The sequence below is a fragment of the Sus scrofa genome, chromosome 4, assembly GCF_054392235.1.
Source record: "Sus scrofa isolate SSC_HxYL_T2T_F1_AM1 chromosome 4, Sscrofa_HxYL_maternal_Yorkshire_Landrace_v2.0, whole genome shotgun sequence".
NCBI classification, from domain to species: Eukaryota; Metazoa; Chordata; class Mammalia; order Artiodactyla; family Suidae; genus Sus; species Sus scrofa.
In genome coordinates this window covers 112,721,988-112,745,813 of record NC_139386.1, presented here as the reverse complement: position 1 = coordinate 112,745,813, position 23,826 = coordinate 112,721,988, and the positions used below count along the sequence as shown (strand labels likewise).

The window sequence follows — 23,826 nt, the reverse complement described above, 5'->3', positions numbered from 1 at the left end:
CGAGGCCAGGGATCTAACCTGCAACCTCATGGTTCCTAGTCTGATTTGTTTCTGCTGCGCTGAATGCATTGACTATTGAATTTTAAAATGTAAGTGAGATAACATTCAGAGGTAAAAGAAGGAGGGAAGGTAGGTTGGAGGCAGGCCAGTTGGAGTAGAGGGTGTGGGCGATGGCACAGCGATGGGACAGCGGGGACAGCGGGACCCAGGGCTCGGGAGGAGGGCAGCCTGGGATCCGGATGGCGAGGCTGCAGGGCTGCTCTCGCCCGCGCGAGGGCGCCCCACACTGCCACATCCCGTCTGGGGGTGGCTGGCCAGGAGGGAAGCCAGGGAGAGGCCTTCTGGGGAGGGAGGGGCTGGGGGGAGAGCATCCTGTTCGCCCACTGACTGGCCCCTCTGTCCAGGTTTCCTGTGTGGTCAAGCCTTGAAGGCCAGTGTGAGGTTCCTCTGGCAGCTGGAAACACGGTCGGCTTTCAGGCCCTGAGGAATTCACGCGAGTGACGTCAGGGCCGCCTGCCTGGGACGGAGTGGGTGTTTGTTTATTGAGGCGTGTGCCGTCCGCCTTGCTGTGTTAGGAGTGACGGTTTATAGGTTTGCGGGTGTGGGTGTGTGTGGGTTTCTCCAGGAATATAGTGGGGGGGCGGGCACGTGGAGAGGGCCGGTTTCTGCTTCCCCAGGGGGGAGAGGATTCTAACAAGGAGGGGATCAGGGCAGCAAGGACCAGCCCCGCGGGACTCAGAACATTTTCCCCCTCGCAGACGCCCAGGTCTGACAGAGGAGGGCGAGCCTAGCTGCTGGGGGTGGAGGGCCCCTCCCTTGGCCTGGCCCGGCAGGCTTCCCCGGGGGCCTCGGACCCCCCCCCCCCCCCACAAGCCTTCTAGTGGTGATCCGGCATCCAGCAAAGGCTAGGATGCCCCCGCGGCTGCCAGGTCCTGGAGCTGCCCGGTCCTGTTGCCCGGGGACCTGGTGTTACCAAATCGTGCCCAGGGGCATAGCCCAGCAGAGGCCTGTGACCTCAGAAACACCGCTGACTTCACTTGAGACCAGAAGACTTTTTCCTCCTAAAAGCGATGGCAGGAAGCCCAGGTTTAAGGAGGGGCGGGAGGGGGGAGAATATGCCACCTCAAAATAGGCCTCTGGGCAGAAGGATTATTTTGAGCTGATTATTTTGAGAACCCACAGACAAAGGAGGGGCTCTGAAAAAGAGCAGAAGTTGATTTTTTGAAAGACATTTACGCTTGTAAAGGAAATCTCCATTTGTAAGGGTGTCTCCCTCCCTGGGAGGGGAAGGCTTCTCTAAATCTCTGAGAACCTTAAAAGTCCCTGGAGAAGGCGGTGACTTCATTCTGCATAAAGACTTCACCCGTGTTTACCCTGCTTTTCCAGATAACCTCCCAGATCCCTCCTCCCCCACACTCACCTTCGTTTCTCCTGTCTTTGGCCCAAGATGGTGTCAGGCCACCTGGAGGGTCACTCCTTTTCCCTGGCAGTCTCCCTGGGACCTGACTGTGTATGAATACACGCCTTTTTTTTTTTAATTTTTTTTTTATTCTGTCTTTTGTTACAGGGGGTCTCAGCCAAGAACTCAGTAGGGTAGCGGGAAAGTTATTTTTCCTCCCCTGCAGGAGAACAGCTCCGGGGACCTCGAGGCCCCTTCCCCGCCCAGTGGCTGGCCGGTGGCTGCACGTGAGTGCGCTCTGCGGGCTGTACCCTGGCCCGGCGTCTCAGCCCAGGATTTGGGAGCATTAGTGTCGGTGGAAATTAAAGCCAGGGTGGGAGCCTCAGGCCAGAAGGCTGAGGCCCTGGACAGCGTCCCAGAGCAGGGGGAAGAGAAAGCCCTGCAGCGTCTCAGAGGAGGAGGAGGAATAGTAAGTCCCAGGTGGCCTGGGGACAAGAGCCGGCTGCTGCCCTGCCCGGGGCCGCCGTGTAGGGGAGAGAGAACAGGAACGAGTCTCATAGGCTTGATCCCTCTGTCCTTGTCCAGACTTCTCCCCAGCGGCCTGGCCTTGGCTCTGTACACCCCATCTTTCCCAGGAGCTTCAGCGAGGAAACTGTGAGAGAACAACGTTCTTCTGGGATGGGACCCCCCGGGGGGGGGGGGGAGTAGCAGGACCTGGCAGGGAGCAGGGGTCCAGGGAGCAAGGCTTAATGACCATGTCATCATTAAGAAGACAGCAGTAGCGTCGTCCTAGGTTGGTCGCAGTTCCAGTTCGGCCACCTAGTAGCCATGTGATCTTAAAGGAGAACGAGTTAACCTGACTGAATTTCAGTTTCATCATCTGCAAAATGGGAATAATAATTGCCTTGCAAAATTATGCAGATTTAGAAATGAGGACTGTAGAATGCACAGTCAATAGTAAATGCTGTTGCTACTGAAACCAGACTCGCCTTGAAACCAAGTACCTCTGCGAAGTTTATGATTAACCTCTCTGTGCAAAACTTGATTCCCTGTCTTGTCCCACACTCTTCCCCTCTGGGTTGAGGAATATCAAAGGGGGGACTGAAACCTAGCGGACCGGCAAGGACCTCCCAGGTACAAAAAGCCTTTCAGGGTCCCCCACTTCTTGTTTGTAGAAAAAGGCTTTAGTCTCTGAGGCCTGGGTTCCAAAGAGCAGATGCAAGCAGTTGCTAATTAGGGAAGTGAGGGAGAGCAGAAACAAGGAAAAAGCAGTTAAGAAAGAACAGTTCAATGATAAAACAGAGTCTTTGGGATATGTGTAACAATCTGACACGTCTCTCTGAGTTGCTCAGCAGGAACTAAGGCCCCCGTGCAGGGGGAGGTCAAGCCGGGCACAAGCGTGCACATCCCAGACAGGTTGGAACCCGAAGGTTGGTGATTAAGATTCCTGAATTATCACTCTGTTTCCTCACCACCAGCCAATCAGAAGAAAGTCACGCCCCTTGCAACCTTCACCCAATTGTTGCCCTTAAAAGCCCTTCCCTGAAAGCCATCCAGTTTGGGTCTTTTGAGCACGAGCCCCTTGCTGAGCCCTACAGGAAACCCTGTACTTGGCTTTACCACAACCTGGTGTCAGTAAGTTGGCTTTGCTGTGTGGCAAGCGAGCGGACCCAAGTTCGGTTCGGTAACACTTAGCATTATTTGCCAGTGCTGAGGGTAAAGGGACCTCTCCCGTCATCCAGACTCTCACGGCAGGAGGAACACGAGCTTAGCAGAAAGAGACCAGGAGGGGCTGCCTGTCTCTATCGCCTGTCCCAGTCTAAGCTGTGTTGATGTCCCTTGTACCTTATCTGTCATGGGGGTGCAGTGGGGGAAGAGGGAGGGCCTGAACTTAAGCTCTGTGTGCATAGCTTTTCTCTTCTCCCTGCGTATCCCTGCTCTGGGGGCATCCAGTTATAATCCCTTTAGTGTGGCCCTCCCACTGTGGCTCAGCGGTAACGAACCCGACTAGTATCCATGAGGATTTGGGTTCCATCCCTGGCCCCGCTCAGTGGGTTGAGGATCTGGTGTTGCCATTGTAGGAGAAAATGTCCCGATAAAAAGGTAGAAAGGAGAGACCCCGGCCATGATAACTAAGCAAAGTCCAGCCAAAACTGCCCCTAACCATGCCTCCCCCACACATCTGCTTCTGCAAAGTTGCTTGAAATTACAACCCTGTCTGTTCTCACTCTGGTCTGACCAGCCAAGCACGGACCTGGAAGAGCTAGCCCATAAAAGCCTTGTGAAATCCTTCTGAGTCCACCAGTGTAATAAACTTGAGTTCTCCAACTCTCCGAGTGCTCACTTGGTTTCTTACCAGGTAAAAGAGCTGCTGGAGCTGCTACGCTTGGGCCACAGGGCTGCCGCTGGAGCTGCTGGGCAGCTGCCATAACACATAAGCTGCAGTGAAGGTCGCAGGTGCAGCTCCAATACCGCATTGCTGTGGCTGTGGTATAGGCTGGGCAGCTGCAGCTCCAATTTGACCCCTATCTGAGAACTTCCATATGACGAGGGTGAGGCCTTAAAAAGCATAAAAAGAAACAAAGAAAGACCTCCTTTAAGGGAATGTCCTTGTGGCTCAGCAGGTTAAGGATCCAGCATCATCACTACAGAAGCTTGGGTCCCTGCTGTGGCTTGGGTGTGATCCCTGACCTAGGAACTTCCACATGCTGGAAGCACAGCCAAAAAAACAGAAACAAAAACAAAACAACTCCCTTAGGTGAGGCAGGGAGAAGCCTCCCTGTGATTCCTGGCACATAATAGCTGCTTAATGTTGCTGAACTGAATTGCATGCAGACCATAAGGTTGGTGGGAGGGAAGGGGCTTTATGTGAATTCAGTCCAGAGGCTGGGAGCCTGTGGGCGGGCACCGCCCACACTCAAGTGCCAGGAGTTGATGGGGGCCCCACCCTTGTGGGTATGCCTGCTGTGGAAACCTGGCAGCCACCCCAGGGTTCTCCCCGATTGCACTCCCACCTGCGTCTGTCTGCTCTGCCCCCTCCTAAACTCCCCTGAATCTGCTCTGCCCTTTTCCTTGTCCCCTCGGCAACCATATTCCAGCCCAGCCCACTGCAATGTCATACCTGAAATCCCTGCTTCCAACTGATTGTACAAACCACATCAAAGTAATATCACTGAGGAGTTCCCTGGTGGCTCAGCAGTTTAAGGACCCAGTGTTGTCATTGTTGTGGCTCAGGTTGCTGCTGTGGCATGGGTTAGATCCCTAGCCTGGGAAATTCCTCGTGCCATGGGCTCAACCAAAAAACAAACAAAAAAATTATATCACTGAGATCAGAATGGTGATAATCCTTCTCCCTCCTTAAATACTACTATGTAAAAAGAAAAAAAGAAAAAAAAAGTAAATACTATTATATGCCCCCACTGCCTAGAGGATAAAGCTCAAATTCTTCAAAAAATAACATGTAAAACTCCATGAGATCCCCATGCCCCTGCTTTCCTCTCCAGCTTAGTTCACCAACTAATCGATACCCATCACTCCAGGCACTGGTCAGACCCAACTGTCCATTCATGGAAAATGCCAAGCATCCTTTATCTTCCAGGGTTTTGCACATGTATATGCTTCCTCAAGTGGAAAGTAGCATTGTCTGTGTCTCACACACACCCCTCTTGTCTCCTCCTGCTTAGTTTGGTTAATTTCTAGTTCTCCTTCAAGCCTCAGATTCCACTACTCCTGGGAAATTGGCACTTCCCTCCCCACCCCACCAGCACTGGCCCGGGCACCCTCTCTCTGCTCTCCCAGCTCCCTGTGCTCCCCAGGCTTTTATGACACACTTTCGCACTGACCACTTGCCCTTATGATCCCAGTTTTTGCTCTCCTGGCATCTCCTCTCTTCTTCAGGGTCTGCCGTGCCTTGTTCACTGTGGTATCTCCAGGGCCTGGCCGGGTGCTGGCACATGGCCGGTGTGGAGCCATAACCATCATAGCGTTTGCCAGAGCCCACCTTCATTCTGTGTGCTGGGACCCTGGGAGGGTGCCTGCAGGCATAAATACCATTAATCCTCATGTGGCCCAGAAGCACCCAGGATCAATTCCCACCGGTTTCCTGTCTTCTGGGGGCAGGAAGCTAAAGCCTCGTCTCCAAGACCCGCTTCTTTGGGAGTCGTGGGTGCATATTGTGATCTGACGCTGAGACCCTCACATGGGACTTGGAAGGTGGACGGGAGCCAGAGGCCGCCCTCCTGATGCTTTGGCTGCTCCCTTCTGGCAAGCAGGGTCATACAGATGTGCATCTTTTTCTGCAGCAGTGTGCGGTCCCCGCCCCTGGCAGCAGCAGTGGAGGCCCTGCCTGCTCCCTGGGTCACAGTCCCGTCAGTGTGTCTGAACTCAGGAGTGCTGGTGGGAAGATGCCCACCTTCCTCTCCTGCCCAGGTCTCGGGAGCAGATCCTCTGGAGACAGCTCCCTTCTCTCCCTCCCCCATGCAGCCATCCAGCATCCCATAAGCACCGAATGCCGTATCACCTCCCTTTCTGCTCAGAATAACAGTTTCCTGCCCTGAACTCTGGCTTTTATGACCGTTGTTGTCCTTATTTTACAGATGGGGAAACTGAGGCCCAGAGAAGTGCAGTGTTCTTCCCAGAGCCACACAGCCTGTGAGTGGTGGGGCCAGGCTCTCTCCTATCAGGCAACTAGAAGTGCAGGGGGAGGAGTTCCTGCTGTTGTGCATCAGGTTAAGGATCTGGCGTTGCCCCAGATGAGGCGTAAAAAAAAGTTCCTGGAGTTCCCATCGTGGCGCAGGGGTTAACGAATCCGACTAGGAACCATGAAGTTGCGGGTTCGGTCCCTGCCCTTGCTCAGTGGGTTAAGGATCTGGCGTTGCTGTGAGCTGTGGTGTAGGTTGCAGACGAGGCTCGGATCCTGCGTTGATGTGGCTCTGGCGTAGGCTGGTGGCTACAGCTCCGATTCGACCCCTAGCCTGGGAACCTCCATATGCTGCGGGAGCGGCCCAAGAAATGGCAAAAAGACAAAAAAAAAAAAAAGTTCCTGGCCCAGGAATTTTACTATGCCGTGGGTAAGGCCAAAAAAGGAAAGAAATAAAAATAAAAAATATAAGCATATAGGGGAGGCCAAAAGGTTGTCCCGTGAGGAGAAAAGTCAGTCGAAGGAGTTGGTTGGTGGTTCAGGAGTTTAAAGGACACCAGCCTTGGATGACTGCGTCTGAGGGCAGGTCCTCCTCTGGAGTCTCCGCTTGTTCTTCCTTTTGACATATTCAACAGATGAGTGTCCGCCCCCAACAAGCAGGATCAGACTCGCCCTGCCTCACAGAGACCTTGGGGAGCGGGGGAACACGTGTCCTGAGTTTCCTGCTGATCAGCCCCGTTCAGCGTCGTGCCTTTTAGCAGGTGTACCCCATTGCCTTGGCAAAGACTTCAGGCGTGCTTGCTGGTGCCACTGAGAAGTGGGGGGCGCTGCAGGGTTGCCCGTGCCCGGCCCGAGGACACACTCCTGGAAATTCGAGGTGACTCGGACATTCATTCTCCACCGCCATCGGCCCGTGTGCCAGCGGAAGTCCAGCCCAAAGGTGAGAAGGAAGAGGAGGGGGATGGGCAGTGGTTGTAGAACATGGATTCTTTTCCCTGAGTTCTCCGAGGGAGGCCCCGTAGGTCCCTGTCTGGCGTTTGGGGCTTCATCAGACCTGGGCCTGAGAAGCGCTTCCGGTTAATTGACTTGGCGTTCCTGGAGTGAGCCTTCTGGATTTTAGGGTCCTCATCGCACTGTTCATAAGCATCAGTTTTCTTTTATTGCCCCCAACAGATAGAGCTTCTGTTTCAGGCCGGCTTGCCAGTCGTCCTGCGGCCCCACACAGCTCCGTCTGGGTGCTGTTCTCCAGGAGAAACGTGAGCTTCCACTTCTCTACCCACCTGGCACGGCACCTCCTGCGCAAGCTTCCCCAGCCCCTCAAATCAAAAGGGCTCAACCACTTTGGATGCTGTTTCCTCTCAGCTCAGAAAGCTCACAGTCTGGTAGGCAGTTAGAAAAGCAAACTCGTGTACAGTGCACTCTGGTGCTCAGAAAAATCGTGAAAGATTTTGAAACAGGCAAAGGAGCGTTCCTGCTGTGGCTCAGCGGAAACGAATCCGACTAGGAACCATGAGGTTGGGGGTTTGATCCCTGGCCTCCATCAGTGGGTTAAGAATCCAGCGTTACTGTGAGATGTGGTGTAGGTCACAGAGACGGTTTGGATCCGGTGTTGCTGTGGCTGTGGTGTAGGCCGGCAGCTGTAGCTCCGATTTGACCCCTAGCCTGGGAACCTCCATATGCTGCAGGTGCAGCCTTAAAAACAAAAAACAAAAAACAAAAAGCCAAAAAAAAAAAAAACAAAGGAAAAGCAAACCAGGCAAAGAATCACTAAGTGTTTTTCCTGTAGAATGCTCTTGGGTTGTCTGGAGTTCCGGGCTGTCCGCTTCTCTAGGGCACTAACTGCACGTCTGTCCTTCGCTGCGTTATCTTAGAACTCGGCAGCGAAGGCAGGTAACTCGTAGAGGGCTGATGATGGTGCAGATGTTTCCTCTCTGGTGTGGGATGCAAATTGTTCCTATTCACGGCAATGCAAATGAGTTCCGTCCAGGAGAGAATAAATCTCCAAAAGTCTAATTCTCATTTGAAAATTGTAAAATCTTATTGGTTTCTCCTGAATTGCTGAGTTATATGAACATGCTAATTTTATTTCTGTATGAGTCATGATTTTACCATTTTGAAAATTATGCATCAGTGGTGAGCAGTATTTATGACAGAGGTAGAGATAATATGTATCAAGCATTTATTCTGTGTCAGGAAGGATGCTCAAGATTTCATAGTTGATGTCATCTTTAATCCTCACATCAACCCCATAAGGTATGTTCTATTATTAGTGCAATTATACAGATATAGGAACTGAGGCCTAGAGATTAAATAACTTGCTTAAGGACCCAAAGTTAGTAGGTGATCTATATGGACTTGGTACCCAGAGACCTGGGATTTGACACAAAGGTTCATACTCGAACTGCACTGTAGACATAAAGGCAATCAAAAACAAATGGTGGGACTTCCCATCATGGCTCACCAGACTAAGAACCTGACTGGTATCCATGAGGATGTGGGTTTGATCCCTGGCCTTGCTCAGTGGGTTATGGATCCAGTGTTGCCGTGAGCAGTGGTGTGGGTTGTGGATGTGGCTCAGAACTGGTGTTGCTATGGCTGTGATGTGCCAGCAGCTGCGGCTCCAGTTCGACCCCTAGCTTGGGAGCTTCCATGTGTTGCAGGTTCGGCCCTAAAAAGAAAAAAAGAAAAAAAAAAAAAACAAATTGAGGCAGCCATTGTGGGAAGCTATGGAGATCTTTTTCAAAAAACTCAAAATAGAAGTACTACAGACCCGGCAAGTCCACTCCCGGCATATATACGAAAAAAAATAAAAACAGTCATTTGAAAAGATACATGCACCCCAATGCTCACTGCAGCACTATTTATAATTATCAAAACATGGAAGCAACCTGAATGTCCATGGATAGATGAATAGATAAAGATGTGGTACATACACAATGGAATACTACTCAGCCATAAAAAGAATAAAATTTTGCCATTTGCAGCAACATGGATGGACTTGGAGGGCAGTATACAAGTGAAATAAGTCAGATAGAGAAAGACAAATACTATGTGTCATCACTTGTATGTGGAATCTAAAAGATACAACAGGGACTTCTGTCTTGGCTCAGCAGTTAGAGTACCCGACTGGCATCCATAAGGACTTGGGTTCGATCCCTGGCCTCACTCAGCTGACCTACATGAACTGTGGTGTAGGTCACAGATGCAGCTCAGATCCTGCATTGCTGTGGCTGTGGTGTAGGCCGGCAGCTGCAGCTCCAATTTGACCCCTAGCCTGGGAACCTCCATATGTCTTGGGTGCAGCCCTAAAAAGTCAAAAAACAAACAAACAAACAAAAACGAAAAAATACAACAGGAATTCCTGGTAGCCTAGTGATAACGGATTTGGTGTTGTTACTGTGGCTCAGGTTTGATCCCTGGCCCGGGAAATTTTGTTTGTTGTGGGTGCAGCCAAAAAAATGAAATAATTAAAAATATATAACAAACTGTGAATAAAGCAAAAAAAAAAAAAAAAAGCAGACTCACAAAGAACAAACTAGTGGCTACCAGTGGGGAGAGGGGAGGGGTGATACAGGGGTGGGAGGAAAAAAAGGGTTATTACGGGATTATATGAAATCATGTGTGTGAAACTTTTGAAAATCATTAAGCACTATAAAATTTTAAAAACATTTCATTTAAAAAAAACCCAAATTGGGGAATCAGATAAGGCCACCTGTGAAGAGACCTAAACCAAGTTTCAAATGGTGGATAGGAGTTGGTACAGAGAGGAAAGGAGAGGGGTTCCCAGGTCAGCTGGTAGGAAGGCTGGGAGGCCTAAGGAACTGAGTTCAGCTGGGCTAGAGAGCAGGGTGTGGGCCGAGCACCGCCGGAGATAAGATGAGGTACACAGTAACTAATTCCAAAGGACCTGTGGGTCAGGCTGGGGAGTGTGGACTTCATCTTCAAACTACAGGGCTTAAGGCAGAGGAGTGACATGAGTCAATGCGTTTTATTTTTATCTTCATTGCTTTTATTTGAAGTTACAAAAGCAGCTGAGAAATCTGGCCTTTTTAGAAAAGTCATTTTGGCAAGAGTGTTGAGGCTGGATTGGAAGTAGTGAGAACAGATAGGGAGGCTGTGAGAAACCAAGCCTGTGCTGGGGACGAAGAAAAGGAGGGCAGGGCAGGGCGAAACAGTCCAGCATTTCAGTCTGTGCATTTGGGAAGCGATGAGGCATATGGGGGTGGGGAGGAGCCGAGCGCAGGCAGTTTCAGAGCCCTGCAAAGCTCAGGACACTCTCCACGGCAGGCCTGTTCACGCTCGTTCTTAGCATTTGAGACACAAGACAGCACTTGGAATTTTATTTTCTTTTTCAGCTACACCTGCAGCCTGTGAAATTCTCAGGCCAGGGATCCAATCTGAGCCACAGCTGTGACAACCTGCTGCACTGGGCTAGCCCGGGGATCTACCCTGAGCCGCTGCAGAGACAAGGCCAGATACCTAACCCACTGGACCACAGCAAGAAACCCCAGCACTTAGAATTTTAAAAGGGTTGTTACCAAAAAATCTCTAAAGCTCCCTTTCTGAAAAGCATATATCAATTGGGCCTGACATAAAAGCACACAGGCTTTTTTTATTTGGGCCTCAAGGGGAAAAAAAATAGGTAAGAAAAAACACAAGAACTCACAAAGCTTCTCGATAATTATGGACGTACAGATTGTCAGCACACCAGGTGATTTTTAATCCCAGCCCAGTTCCCCTCTCAGCTTCTTAATGGCTGCTGTCCACTTCCTCTTGGGACCTGGCCAGAGTAAGCTCAGGAAATGCAACTTTTAATTCTAGAATCAGTAAAGCATATTAGGAAAGGAAATCACACAAGTGAAAAAAAAAAATCACATTACAAATTCCATGCCTCGGGAGCGGCCCAAGAAATAGCAACAACAACAACAACAAAAGACAAAAAAAAAAGGAAAAAAAAGACAAATTCCAAAGCCATGGAAAAGGATTGTGGGTCAGTCCGTGAATTCACTGGGGGCAGGACCATTTTACTCACTTTGGTACAGAACCAAGTGATTGGTTTGGTCCCTATTCGATTCAACTTCTTTCATTCTGGTTTCCAAACTTCCATCCAATACAACCTTCAGCTCTAGCAGCCGAGCTGCCTGCAGTCTGCTTTGCACTCTTCTGACAGCAGGGGTAGAGACAGGAGTGCCCTGCTAGGATGAAGACTCAGCGAAGGGTCAGTATTTTCCTTTGTACCCATGTCCCTAGAATTTTGCATGAGTTGGATGACACCTTTTTGAAAGGCCTTTGTACACTCTGATGAACTATACAAATATTACCAGCTGTCTTTTTATTGTTCTGGTGACTTAACTGAGTTGAATTAATACTACAGTGCACTCAGTAGTACGCGCTGTACATTCACAATCCTCACAATAATTCCAGAGGCCTAGAGAAGTTAACTTGCTCAAGAGTATATGCCTCAGTTGTCTTGTTTGGGCCCCCATGAGATTGGGTTAGACTACTCCACATGTTGTGCCCTCCCCGCACGTCCTGCAGTCTTCCCCCCTAGAAGCCATGCGTGCCAGGAACTGGATTCTGAGCACGTTATCCCCTCTATCCAGCAAATATTCAAGCACATAGATGAGGCTCAAAAAACAAAAACAGGAGTTCCTGTCGTGGTACAGCAGAAACAAATCCGACTAGGAACCATGAGGTTGCAGGTTCGATCCCTGGCCTCCCTCAGTGGGCTAAGGATCTGGCCTTGCCGTGAGCTGTGGTGTAGGTTGCAGACGCAGCTTGATTCCTACATTGCTGTGGCTGTGGCATGGCCAGGAGCTGCAACTGATTAGAACCCTAGCCTGGGAATCTCCATATGCCATGGGTGTGACCCTAAAAAACAAAAAGCAAAAAGAACACAAAAACACCCCCAGAACCTTAGATGATTTATTGAAGGTTGATCTTATATCCATTGATCTGTCCTGAATATTGTGGTTTTCCCTGTATCTTATTGTTTGCTTTCCCTACTAGAAAGTAAGATGCATGTAAAGACATTATTTTGTCCATGGTTGGGTTCTTAAAGCCTAGAACAGTGCTTGGGAAGTAGTAAGTAAATGGTAGCTGTGCAGACAAGCAAAACTTTTCTTTCTGATGCTCATCTCAGGGAGATCATGTTTAACAACCTTAACACTGTGATGTGGGCAAGTGCAGATGCTCTGGCTTCCTGAGTTAAACAGTCACTTTCAGCTGAATGATGATCAGAAAGAAGGCAGACCACAGAATGCTGTCCCATGAGCACTGTCTCAGGGAGGGGACACCGGTGACCTGCACAGGTGGCCTGTGGACCCTACACTCTACAGCTTTGGTCCAGTACTAGCTAAGTCACGGCTAAAGACCGTTGTGCTCTTGACCTCCATCTCATTCACCTCCCTTTCACCAAGTACAATTCTTTTTTTCCTTCGTTTTTTTTTTTAGGGCTGCACCCGAGGCATATGTAAGTTCCCAAGATAGGGGTTGAATTGGAGCCACAGCTGCTGGTCTGCGCCATAGCCACTCAGGATCTGAGCCATGCCTGTGACCTACACCACAGCTCACAGCAACGCCAGATCCTTAACCTACTGAGTGAGGCCAGGGATCAAACCCTCATCCTCATGGATCCTAGTCGGGTTTTACAGCTGAGCCACGAAGGGAACTCCCCAACAGGTACAATTCTTGAAGCAGCAAATATAACTTGTTTATAATAAGCATCAGCTTCTTTTTCTTTTTTTTTTTTTTTTTTTTTTTTGTCTTTTGTTGTTGCTATTTCTTGGGCCGCTCCCGCGGCATATGGAGGTTCCCAGGCTAGGGGTTGAATCAGAGCTGTAGCCACCGGCCTACGCCAGAGCCACAGCAACGCGGGATCCGAGCCGCGTCTGCAACCTACACCACAGCTCACGGCAACGCCGGATCGTTAACCCACTGAGCAAGGGCAGAGACCGAACCCGCAACCTCATGGTTCCTAGTCGGATTCGTTAACCACTGCGCCACGACGGGAACTCCCAGCTTCTTTTTCTTAAGAATCCTGTATCTTGCCAGAACCGTTCCAGAACAAATGCACTGTAAACCAGTAATACATGCTTCGTTTAATATTTTTTTTAGGAGTTTCTGCTCTGGCACAGTAGGTCAAGGATCTGGCATTGCCACAGCTGGGGTACAGCTCACAGATACAGCTTGGATTCAACTCTCTGGCCCAGGAATTTCCATTTTCCATATGTCAAAGGTATGGCCAAAAAAAAATTTCTTTTAAAAAATTTTTCTTAGTATAAAAAATAACCATGACATAAGAAAATTTAGAATGTGGAAAAAATACAGAAAAAAGTTACCTTAAGTTTACCAAGCTTACCAAATGATTCATTTGTGCATGTCCACGTGTATAAATGTACTCTGTGCACACACTGTGGCAACACTAGCTCCTTTAACCCACTGGCCAGGCTGGGGATCAAACCTTCACCTCCAACTGCTGCAGATTCTTAACCCACTGAGCCACATTAGGAACTCCTGATTTTTAATAGTCAGATGCTTACAATTATTAAGGCCGTGCTTAACACAAGCTGTCACATATCAACTAGCCTTCGTGACAACCCTGAGAGTTGGCGCTAATTATTAATACCTTACAGAAGAAAACACCTGATGCTAAGGTTTGAGGTCACACAGCCTCTGAGCCCCAGTAGCCTGTATTGTTAAGTAACAAGCAGACTGTGATTCATTTGCTAGCTATTCCAGTTTCCTCTAGCAAGTCAAGATAAAGTCAGCAAGAAGTAAATCAATGCTGTTCAGGTGAGGAGAAAGATACTCCACCAATGGCTCTCATTTGACTGATTTGTGGCCAGACTAAATAGGGGAAAGAGTGACTGAATCTGAAACCATAAAGCTATAACGCATTTTGTGTGTGTGTGTGTCTTTTTGCCATTTCTTGGGCCACTCCCTCGGCATATGGAGGTTCCCAGGCTAGGGGTCCAATCGGAGCTGTAGCCACCGGCCTATGCCATCAGCCACAACAACACGGGATCCGAGCTGCGTCTGCGACCTACACCACAGCTCACGGCAACGCCGGAACCTTGACCCACTGAGCAAGGTCAGGGATCGAACCCGCAACCTCATGATTCCTAGTCGGATTCGTTAACCATTGCACGACAGGAACTCCAGGAATGCTATTCTTGAAACTGCTTGCGATACTTCTAGTCCAAGGTAACTTGGCTTAATTGCTAACATTTGGGCAAGCCAGGGCCATTACTTCCTATCAAGTTTTCATAGCGACCCAGGTCTATCATTAACCTCTTTCTTAAGATACCTGAGCTTGTTATTAAAACAAGCCATGTTGCAAAGGTGGGAACTTAACTGTTAACCTTTCTCATCTTTCCAACCAAAAGTTGGGGGAGGGGCACTCCTGATAAATCTCAAAAGAGGACTATAACGTGATACTATGGTCTTGTTGCCACGATCATCTGCAACTGCCTACCCTATCAGTTTCTTAAATTATTTTCCAGCTTTGACTTGGGAAGCTATTTCAGAGTGTACTCTTGAACAGTCCCAAGCCTCTTTGTCCATAACTTCTCTGTCTTTAGAGACAGAGGGCGTGGAACAGAGGAGAGCAAAGATAGGCAGGTACTTGATTTCCCAAAGCGGCCACTGAAACTGTGTCAACTGAAATAAAACTTAGGTCTAGTCATTCCTCACATGGAGCAAGGGACAACAGACTGCCCAGTCAGAATGCCCAGGTGCATCTGGGGTTGACACCACACTGCAGCACAGATTAGCTGATTGTTGACAAGCAACAGGTGACAGAGCAGGCCTATACGGGGTTTAGTGTTGGCTCTGTTGCCAAAATTGATCTTGAATAAACCCCTTAAGCTTGGAGTTCCCATCGTGGCTCAGTGGTTAATGAATCTGAGTAGGAACCATGAGGTTGCGGGTTCAACCCCTGGCCTTGCTCAGTGGGTTAAGGATCCAGCGTTGCCTCGAGTTGTGGTGTAGGTTGCAGACTCGGCTCGGATCCGGAGTTGCTGTGGCTCTGGTGTAGGCCGGTGGCTACAGCCTGGGAACCTCCATGTGCCGTAGGAGCGGCCCTGGAAAAAGACAAAAAAAAGACAAAAATCCCTTCAGCTTGTATCTTCAGTGGGAAAAGTCAGAGTTGGACTGGGTGATGAAAGGTTTTAGTGCAGGTATGAGTGAGTTTTTAACATGTTTCTGAATGCAGCAACCTCAGAACCCTTTCTGTAATAAATAAATGGTGGTCAGTCTGCACCAAAGCCCCCTCACTTCACTAGCGAGATGCAACTAATGGAAAATGATGAAGCAGAGTCTTAGGTGTGGATGTAGCTTGACAGCCGGGATGGGGGAAAATAATCCTATACACCCAGTTTACTTTTCCCCACGTTTTTTACTTGTAATACTCTATGCAAGGTGATCCTTATTTTCACAGAAAGGGATAGAAGCACTCAGAGGTTAGGTCCATGGAAAATGTCAGAGTCCAAACTGAATAGTTCCAAAATTCCTCTCCTGCTTGCCTTAAAGAGGTAAGGAGAAAAAGCAAAATAAGCCATACACACAAATCCCAAAGCACATAAGCTGAATTATTTAATATTAGTAATGGCCAAATTGAATCTTGAAAATGAAGACAATGTTCTCCTCAAGAAAATAAACATTTGGAGGAAGAAACATTTCTTAAAAAAAAATTTATTTTAAAAAGCCAGCCTCTTAAATAAGGTTTTATATCTATACTTTCACACTGTCAATTAAAATATTTTTAGATGCACTGAAATAATTCACTGAATGTCTACCATTATCTTCCTGCTGTAATTTAAAAGATTATTAGGTTAAAAAATATTTACAGTTTTCATTCTGGTCCACCCTCCTTCCTATTCTTCTACTAAACCCATTTCTCTACTTTCAGATAACTGAAAAGGGTCACAAAATCTTTAGGTTTGTGTAAAGAGTAAGAATGTGTCCAATAGTTTTAAGCAAAACATAATTTTCTTTAAGGCCTTCTTAGAACAAAGGAGTTACCAACTGATAACCACACATAACAACCTCTCTCCCAATCTTATCCTTATTGGTTTGTCTGGGCCAAATCTCTCTGGCTCTCTTTAAGTAACAAACATTAAAAAGAAATAACTGAACACATGAAGAATGAGTATCTGACACATAGAGCTAAGCTGGATGCAGACATAAATGGAACCACTATGAATCAAAGGGGGAAAATTCCAGGAAAAACAAAAAAGATTCCAAATCTCACAGTTTAACCGAAGTTTGGGAAAAGCCTAAGCTGAATTCGGCTGCTGTTTGAAATATCTTTCTATGTTTAATTTGCTAAAGAGGCACAGATACGTAGTTTTGTGTATTTTAATACTAACTTTTACAGTGGGGAAAAAAAATTCTATGTGCTCTCAAAAGGGGCAGTGATCTATAACCACTCAAAATATTTCTTTGGAAAGGGGAGCAAGAATAGTAAATTAATGAAGTCAACTCTCAAGCACTTGGCTTCTACAAAGCAACCCAAGAAAAGATACCAGAGGGCTGCTGATGAGTACAGTGCATCTGGAACAGCCAAGGTGTTTCCAAAGTTTTATGCCTTAAATTTCCTAAATATATATCTAGCAGGCACATATGCCATGCAACTATCGATGCTAGGAAAATATTTTAGTCAGGATTTTATAAAACCCCCAACTTTCAACAAATATTTCTATTCATAAATCTTCTAGTGACAATGCCTGATGATATGTTACAAATAATAATGAAGCAAGATTAAGATTTTAGATTTGCCTCAAACTAGTAATTTTTCCTTGTAACAGAACACTTAAAATGAATGAATTAAGCAGAATGGTTTAAAAAGTTAAGGCTCTCTAAAGAGTTCTAAAGACTAAAACTTAAGGCACATGTTATAATCTTCATGACACTGTCTGTTAAAAACTAATAAGATTTTAAAAAACAAACAAACAAAAACCCAAAATAAAACTAACTTGCTTCCCTCATTCTTTTTCAACCACTCCCTCCCCAAAGGCTATGGCATTTTTAATTCAGGCTACTCATAAGGAGTGAAACACAAATTCCATCAATGAACCCTTGGTATGGCTCCCACACAAATGTCCAGTATTTGCACTGAGCACCACTGGAAGATCACAGGACAACAGAGAATCTTAAAATATCTTGGGTCGTGAGCTGTTCCATCTGCTCTTCAGCCTCACAGGTTCAAACTGGACTCTCCTCCTCTTTGGGGCTTCCTTCTATGCCTTTCTGCTCTGGAGATTCTGCTACATCAGTAACTTCTTTTGGCTTCTCAGCAGCGTCTATACTGGTCTCCTCCTCTTTGTTTTCCTTTATCTGCTGCTTCTCTGCTTTCTGTTCTTTTGCCAGAAGTCGGTAGTTGATGCCCATGCCGATGAAAAGATAGATGCCTGAGATGATCAGGATTATGCCACATGCCCAGTATGTGTATTTATAGTCTCCGTATATGTCATTGAGACGACCTAAAGGTATATCAAAAACAAACTGGGTCAACAATCATACCTTTTCCCAAATAAAGCCTAAGGACCCACTCAGAGTCCACACATGACAAATTACCTGCTAAGTATTTTCTGATCTTTTGTTTACGATGTCACACTGATTTTGGCCGGCCCTGCACATTCTGCTATCTTTAGCAACGTGAAAAAATAATTACATCTTGGCAAATATGATTTGGGAAGGACCTAGAGGTCACGTAGGATCAATTCTCTCCATATTCAATGGAAAAATCTGTGGCTCAAAAGAGGTTCAGGAGTCTCGCCCAAGGCCAGAGAGCTCGTTCCAGTCTCCAGGCCAAGGCTCTTTCTGTGACATCAGCGTTTCCCAAGGAGCTTTCCTTGAACACTCATCCTCTGCTAAAGAAGCAACGGCAACACCTTTCCACCATTCTCGGTGCTTAACCCTCAGAGCAGCAAGATACTCTCCTGCCCATCACTGAACACACGTTAAACCCAGCAAGTCTGCTCTGAGGCCCGGAACTGTGCTACAGGGCACCTCCCTGAGGTTTCCCAAGTTAAGGAACTTGGAAATGACACATCAGAGTCTTTTCTTCTTTTTTATGGTCACACTTGTGGCACATGGACGTTCCCAGGCCAGGGACTGAATCCACGTCTCAGCTGCGACTCATGCCACAGTTGCAGCAATGCCGGACCGTCTAACCCACTGTGCCAGGCTAGGGGTGGAACCTCCACTTCTGCAGCAACCTGAGCAGCTGCAGCTGGACTCTTAATCCAGCTCAGTGGGAACTCCTCATAGGCTTCTATTAACGGCTTTATAAGGTCTGATAAAGACATTTATTTCGGCATTTCCAAACTTTTTTTGCCGTTAAATCTTTGTTATAGTAAAATGTTAGAATAACCGCTGAGCAACAAAAGAAACTCCGAAAAGAAAACATTTTAAAAAACAATGCCATTTGTAAAAATACCTAACTCCTCTTTCATACTGATACTTTAAATCTGTAAGCATTTGAGCAATTATGCTGTGCTCAGTAAGCACCATACTAGCACAGATACAGAAATGAGAAAGCCTAGCTGTCCACCATCAGGCAGCCTACTGATTTCTGTTTTCTATCGCCATCCCAATTTTTCATGCTGGTTTTATGTGAACAGAACTACAGAAATAAGGAGACATACTATACCTAAAAGTGGTGGCCCCAGGAGGACAGGACAGCACTCTACAATGGTCACCAATCCCACAGCACTGGAGAATCTCTGAGGTCCAACAAGGTCCATCAGTGTTTCAAATAATACTGAGCTGAGCCACCCAAATGCAAATCCAAAGAATCCCGCATAAATACAGAACCCTATATAGCTGGAGGATAAAGGTGCTATCAGATGACACACTCCATTTGCAATAATAGAAGCAGCAAAAAAATACTGTACTCGAGGTCTTATCCACTTGGTGTTGGCTACAAGTCCCATAGAGGGTCTGGCTACCATGTCAACAAAAGCCAGGATGGAAAGAAGGAAGGCAGCCTTCTCACTAGAGTAATGTTGACTCTTGCCATAATTACTAAGAAACACCAAAGGTGTAAATAGTCCAAAAAACATGAGCACATTTCCAGACAAGTACAGCAAAAAGCCTCTGTGCTTGAATAGGGATAAATCCAGGAATTTATTAAGCGTTTGGAAGACTGACTGTTTCTCTTTTTTGGGGTTTCCTCCAATGAGATCTGTATTTGCGTCACTTGCCCCCTTTTTTGCTTCAGATTTTTCAGCTTCCTGAAGGGATTCTTTGGATCTATATTTGTCTGCAGTGGTTGGCTTGGGCCCTATTGGTCTCATCAGGGCTCCAGCTACACAGCAGTTTAACAGCAAGCCCCCAAGAATTAGGAAGCTTCCTCTCCAGCCGTAGATACCGAAGAAAGCCTGATTGAGGGGGGCCAGGGTAGAGAGGAACACAGGGCTGCCTGCCATGGCCAATCCATTTGCCAATGGTCGTCTCTTGTAGAAATACTTGCCAATCATGGTCAGAGCTGGATTCAAGTTGAAGGCAAGCCCAAGACCTGGGGAGAGGGGAAAAACGAATCACATACTGCAGTAAATCCCAGAAACATATTTGGAATTAATTAACCAAGAAAATAAGAGGCATATAATTCAAAAAGATAAAAATAAATGGAAAGACAATAGGACGTGGAAACAACCTAAATGCCCACCTAAATATCCACAAAAGACTGGATCAAGAAGAGGTGGTACACATACACAATGGAATATTACTCAACCATTAAAAGGAAAGAAATAATGACATGCAGCAATATAGATGGACCTAGAAATTATCATGCTAAGTGAAGTCAGTCAGACAATGAGACATCAACATCAAATGCTATCATTTACATGTGGAATCTAAAAAAAGGACACAATTAACTTCTTTGCAGAACAGATACTGTCTCACAGACTTTGAAAAACATGGTTTCCAAATGAGACAAGTTGGGGGGTGGGGGGATGCTCCTGGGGTTTGGGATGGAAATGCTGTAAAATTGGGTTGTGATGCTTGTTGTACACCTATAAATGTAATAAAATTCATTGAGTAATAAAAAATAAAGGGAGGAGTTCCCGTCGTGGCGCAGTGGTTAACGAATCCGACTAGGAACCATGAGGTTGCGGGTTCGGTCCCTGCCCTTGCTCAGTGGGTTAACGATCTGGCGTTGCCGTGAGCTGTGGTGTAGGTTGCAGAAGCGGCTCGGATCCTGCGTTGCTGTGGCTCTGGCGTAGGCCGGTGGCTACAGCTCCGATTCAACCCCTAGCCTGGGAACCTCCATATGCCGCGGGAGCGGCCCAAGAAATAGCAACAACAACAACAAAAAGACAAAAGACGAAAGACAAAAAATAAATAAATAAATAAATAAAGGGAAAGATAGTCTGTGCTCATGGATTGGAAGAATTAATTGTTAAAATGCCTTATTACCTAAAACAACCCACAGGTTCAATGTAGTCCCTATCAAAATCCCAAGGACAGTTTTTTAGAGATAGAACAAAAAAATTCTAAAATTTATATGGAGCCACAAAAGACCCCAAAGAGCCAACGCAATCCAGAGAAAAATGAACAAAGTTGGAGGAATCACACTCCCTGATTTCAAACTATACTACAAAGCCACAGTAATTAAAACAGGATGCTACCGGCAGAGAAAGAGATACATAGATCTATGGAACAGGATTGAGATCCCAGAAATAAACCCATACATGTATGGACAATTAATTTACAACAAAGGTGCAAAGACCATACACTAGAGAAAGGATAGTCTCTTCAATAAATTGTGTTAAGAAAACTGCACAGTCACACGCAGAAAAAGAAAGAAACTAGACCACTATCTCACGCCATATACAAAAAACTAACTCAAAATGGATTAAAGACTTGATTATAGAAGTTCCTGTTGTGGCTCAGAAGAAATGAATCCAAGTAGTATCCACGAGGACTAGGGTTTGCTCCCTGGCCTTGCTCGGTGGGTTAAGGACCTGATGTCGCCATGAGCTGTAGATTAGGTCGCAGATGTAGCTCAGATCCCACATTGCTGCGGCTATAGTATAGGCCGGCAGCTGTAGCTCCAATTCAACCCCTAGCCTGGGAACCTCCATATGGCGTGGATGCAACCCTAAAAAGCAAAAAAAAAAAAAAAAAAAAAAAAGACTTAAATATAAGATCTGAAACCATAAAATTTCTAGAAGAAAACATAGGCAGTATGGTCTTAGCAATATACTTCTAGATATGTCTCCTCTTCAGGCAATGAAAACAAGCAAAAATAAATATAGGATTGCATCAAACTAAAATGCTTCTGTGTAGACGAGGAATGGATCAATAAAAAGAAAACCTACTGAATGGGAGAAGTTATTTGCAAATAAAATCTGATAAGGGGTTAATGTCCAAAATATACAAAGAATTCATTGTACTCAACAACAACAAAAAACCCAATTAAAAAAACAGACAGACTAGCTGAATAGATCTTTTTCCAAAGAAGACATACAGATGGCCAAGAGGCACATGAAAAGATATTCACCATGTCTAACCATTAGGGAAATTCAAGAAAAAAAATCACAATGAGATCACCTCACAACAGCTGGAATGGCTATTACCAAAATGACAAGAAATAACAACTGTTGGCAAGGATATGGAGAAAAGGGAACCCTCCTACATTGTTGGTGGGAATGTAAGTTGGTGTAGACATTATGGAACATAGTATGAAGATTAATCAAAAAATTAAAAGTAGTTATACCATATGATCCAGGTATCCCACTTTTTTTTTTTTTGTCTTTTTGCCTTTTCTAGGGCTGCTCGCAAGGCACATGGAGGTTCCCAGGCTAGGGATCTAATTAGAGCTGTCGCCACAGGCCTACGCCAGAGCCACAGAAATATGGGATCTGAGCGGCATCTGCAACCTACACCACAGCTCAGGGCAACGCCAGATCCTTAACCCACTGAGCAAGGCCAGGGATCAATCCGAAACTTCATGGTTCCTAGTCGGATTCATTAACCACTGAGCCACGAAAGGAACGCTGAAAAGTGACATTTTTAATTACTGCAAAAGGAATTACTCAACAGATGGTGGTAGTATAAGTAAATATTCAAATAACTTCTAAATGCTCTCCCTGGTCCCCCTTGCTCCCTACCATTTATGTCTAAGCTATTCACAGAGACTTAAACCAATAAACCAAACTAGGTCACTCCCCTATTTCAAACCTGCTAATGGCCTCCTGTCCATAACCTTCAACCTTAACCTTTACCTCCTTCCCTGATGTCACCTGTGCCAATAAGTAAGCATGATGCTGATTTAGGGCCTATGTTCCCCTAAATCTTCTTTCACAAAGCGAGTTCCCTGCTGTCACTCAGATCTCTACTAAGGTCACCTCTTCAGTGAGGTCTTAGCATTGCTGATTATCTAGTCCGTCCCTGTCACAACACTTCATTTCAAGGCTCTGTGGAGTAGTGCTAACTCCCTGATTTCTCTGATTTATTCTTCTGTTTTTCTGGTGCGCAGGGCGGGGGGGGGGGGGAGCTTGTCTTTTTTCTTAGGGCCACACCTGTGGCATATGGAGGTTCCCAGGCCAGGGGTCCAAATGGAGCTGTAGCTACCGACCTACGCCACAGCCACAGCAATGCAGGATCCGAGCTGTGTCTGCAACCTACACCACAGCACAGGTCAACGCCAGATCCTTAGCTCACTGAGTTAGGCCAGGGATCGAACCGGCGTCCTCAAGGACCTAGTCGGGTTCGTTAACCACTGAGCCACAACGGGAATGCCTATCATCGATCTGTGAGTAGAGTGTCTGCCTCCTCCCATGACGAAGCACAACTTTGCCTGACTTGTTTCCTCCCCTATGCCCACAGCACGTAGACAGTGCCTGGCATACATATGATGGCTGTTCATGATCTATTGTTAAGTGAAAGAAAAAAGCTGGTTACAAGGTATTTTACGTTGTCTTATCCTTTCTTGTTCTGAAAAAATCATGTTAGTATATAGAAAAATGTTGGGAAGAATGTACATCCAAATATTAGTAGTCAAGGTCTCTGGATTGTGAAACCATGAGTAATCTTTATCATGCTCATCAGCAATTCACTATCTTAATTTGGTTATTAAAACAAGGGGGGGAAGGAATTATCAAGCAGATTCTCTATTGCTCAGAAATAGATTTGGACGTTCTACCAGGTAATTCCTGATGCTTTTATGTTGAACATTCTCTCCTGCTCCAACAGCACAGCCTATTCCCTGTGAGAGGAACAGATAGTGAGAGAATAGTAACCAGTGACCACCCTTGCAACAAATTCCCACTCTTTATCTACAACCACTGACTATTCTTAGGACAAGGGATACAATCAGTTCTTTCTGTCCATTCATTTATTCAACAGTAAACACATACAATGTTTGAAAATGAATCAACTCACCTCCAATGACTCCAATGCACAAGTAAAGTTCCTGCACGGTGTTACAGAAGGAAGCTGCAATCAAGCCACAGCCTGACAAGCAGCCGCCAATAATCATGACTGGACGACTGCCATATTTATTCACCAGGATACTGCTGATAGGACCTAAGAGATAAGCAAAATTTTAGTAACACAGAGGAAAGAGACCCACCCCACATCTACAAAGGCAGTAACAACACTAAATAACAAGTCCTCCAAAATTAGCAGATGCAACAAAAGGCAACGGTGAGAATACTGCTATCTATAATTATTTCATAATCATAAGTATGTGTGCTGGAAAATAAAGATGCCAAGAGAATCATTAACTGTGTATCTACTTGAAATATTGGATGGAACTGTAGTAAAATATAATAGACTA

General features: G+C 46.3%; 1 protein-coding gene and 1 long non-coding RNA gene across 3 annotated transcripts in view; one reads left to right on the top strand and one right to left on the bottom strand.

Annotated features, from left to right (window-relative positions):
* Window positions 1-549: 549 nt before the first annotated feature.
* LOC146404194 (uncharacterized) lies at window positions 550-23,826 on the top strand. The gene is made up of 6 exons (XR_014844545.1): window positions 550-2,829; window positions 5,995-6,049; window positions 6,797-6,978; window positions 7,212-7,420; window positions 13,155-13,275; window positions 23,394-23,826. It is a non-coding gene; the product is annotated as an uncharacterized LOC146404194 (long non-coding RNA).
* The window catches only part of SLC16A1 (solute carrier family 16 member 1), a 36,420-nt gene continuing 28,201 nt past the window's right edge, over window positions 15,608-23,826 (bottom strand). The window contains exons 3-5 of one of the 2 annotated variants that reach the window (XM_021088451.2): window positions 23,430-23,573; window positions 18,694-19,560; window positions 15,608-17,521 (exon numbers count right to left, since the gene is read on the bottom strand). In XM_021088451.2, coding sequence (XP_020944110.2) covers window positions 17,244-17,521; window positions 18,694-19,560; window positions 23,430-23,573 — 1,289 coding nt within the window. In that variant the 3' untranslated portion in view covers window positions 15,608-17,243. The remainder of the gene's footprint in view (window positions 17,522-18,693; window positions 19,561-23,429; window positions 23,574-23,826) is intronic. The other variant, NM_001128445.1, reaches the window with a different exon arrangement.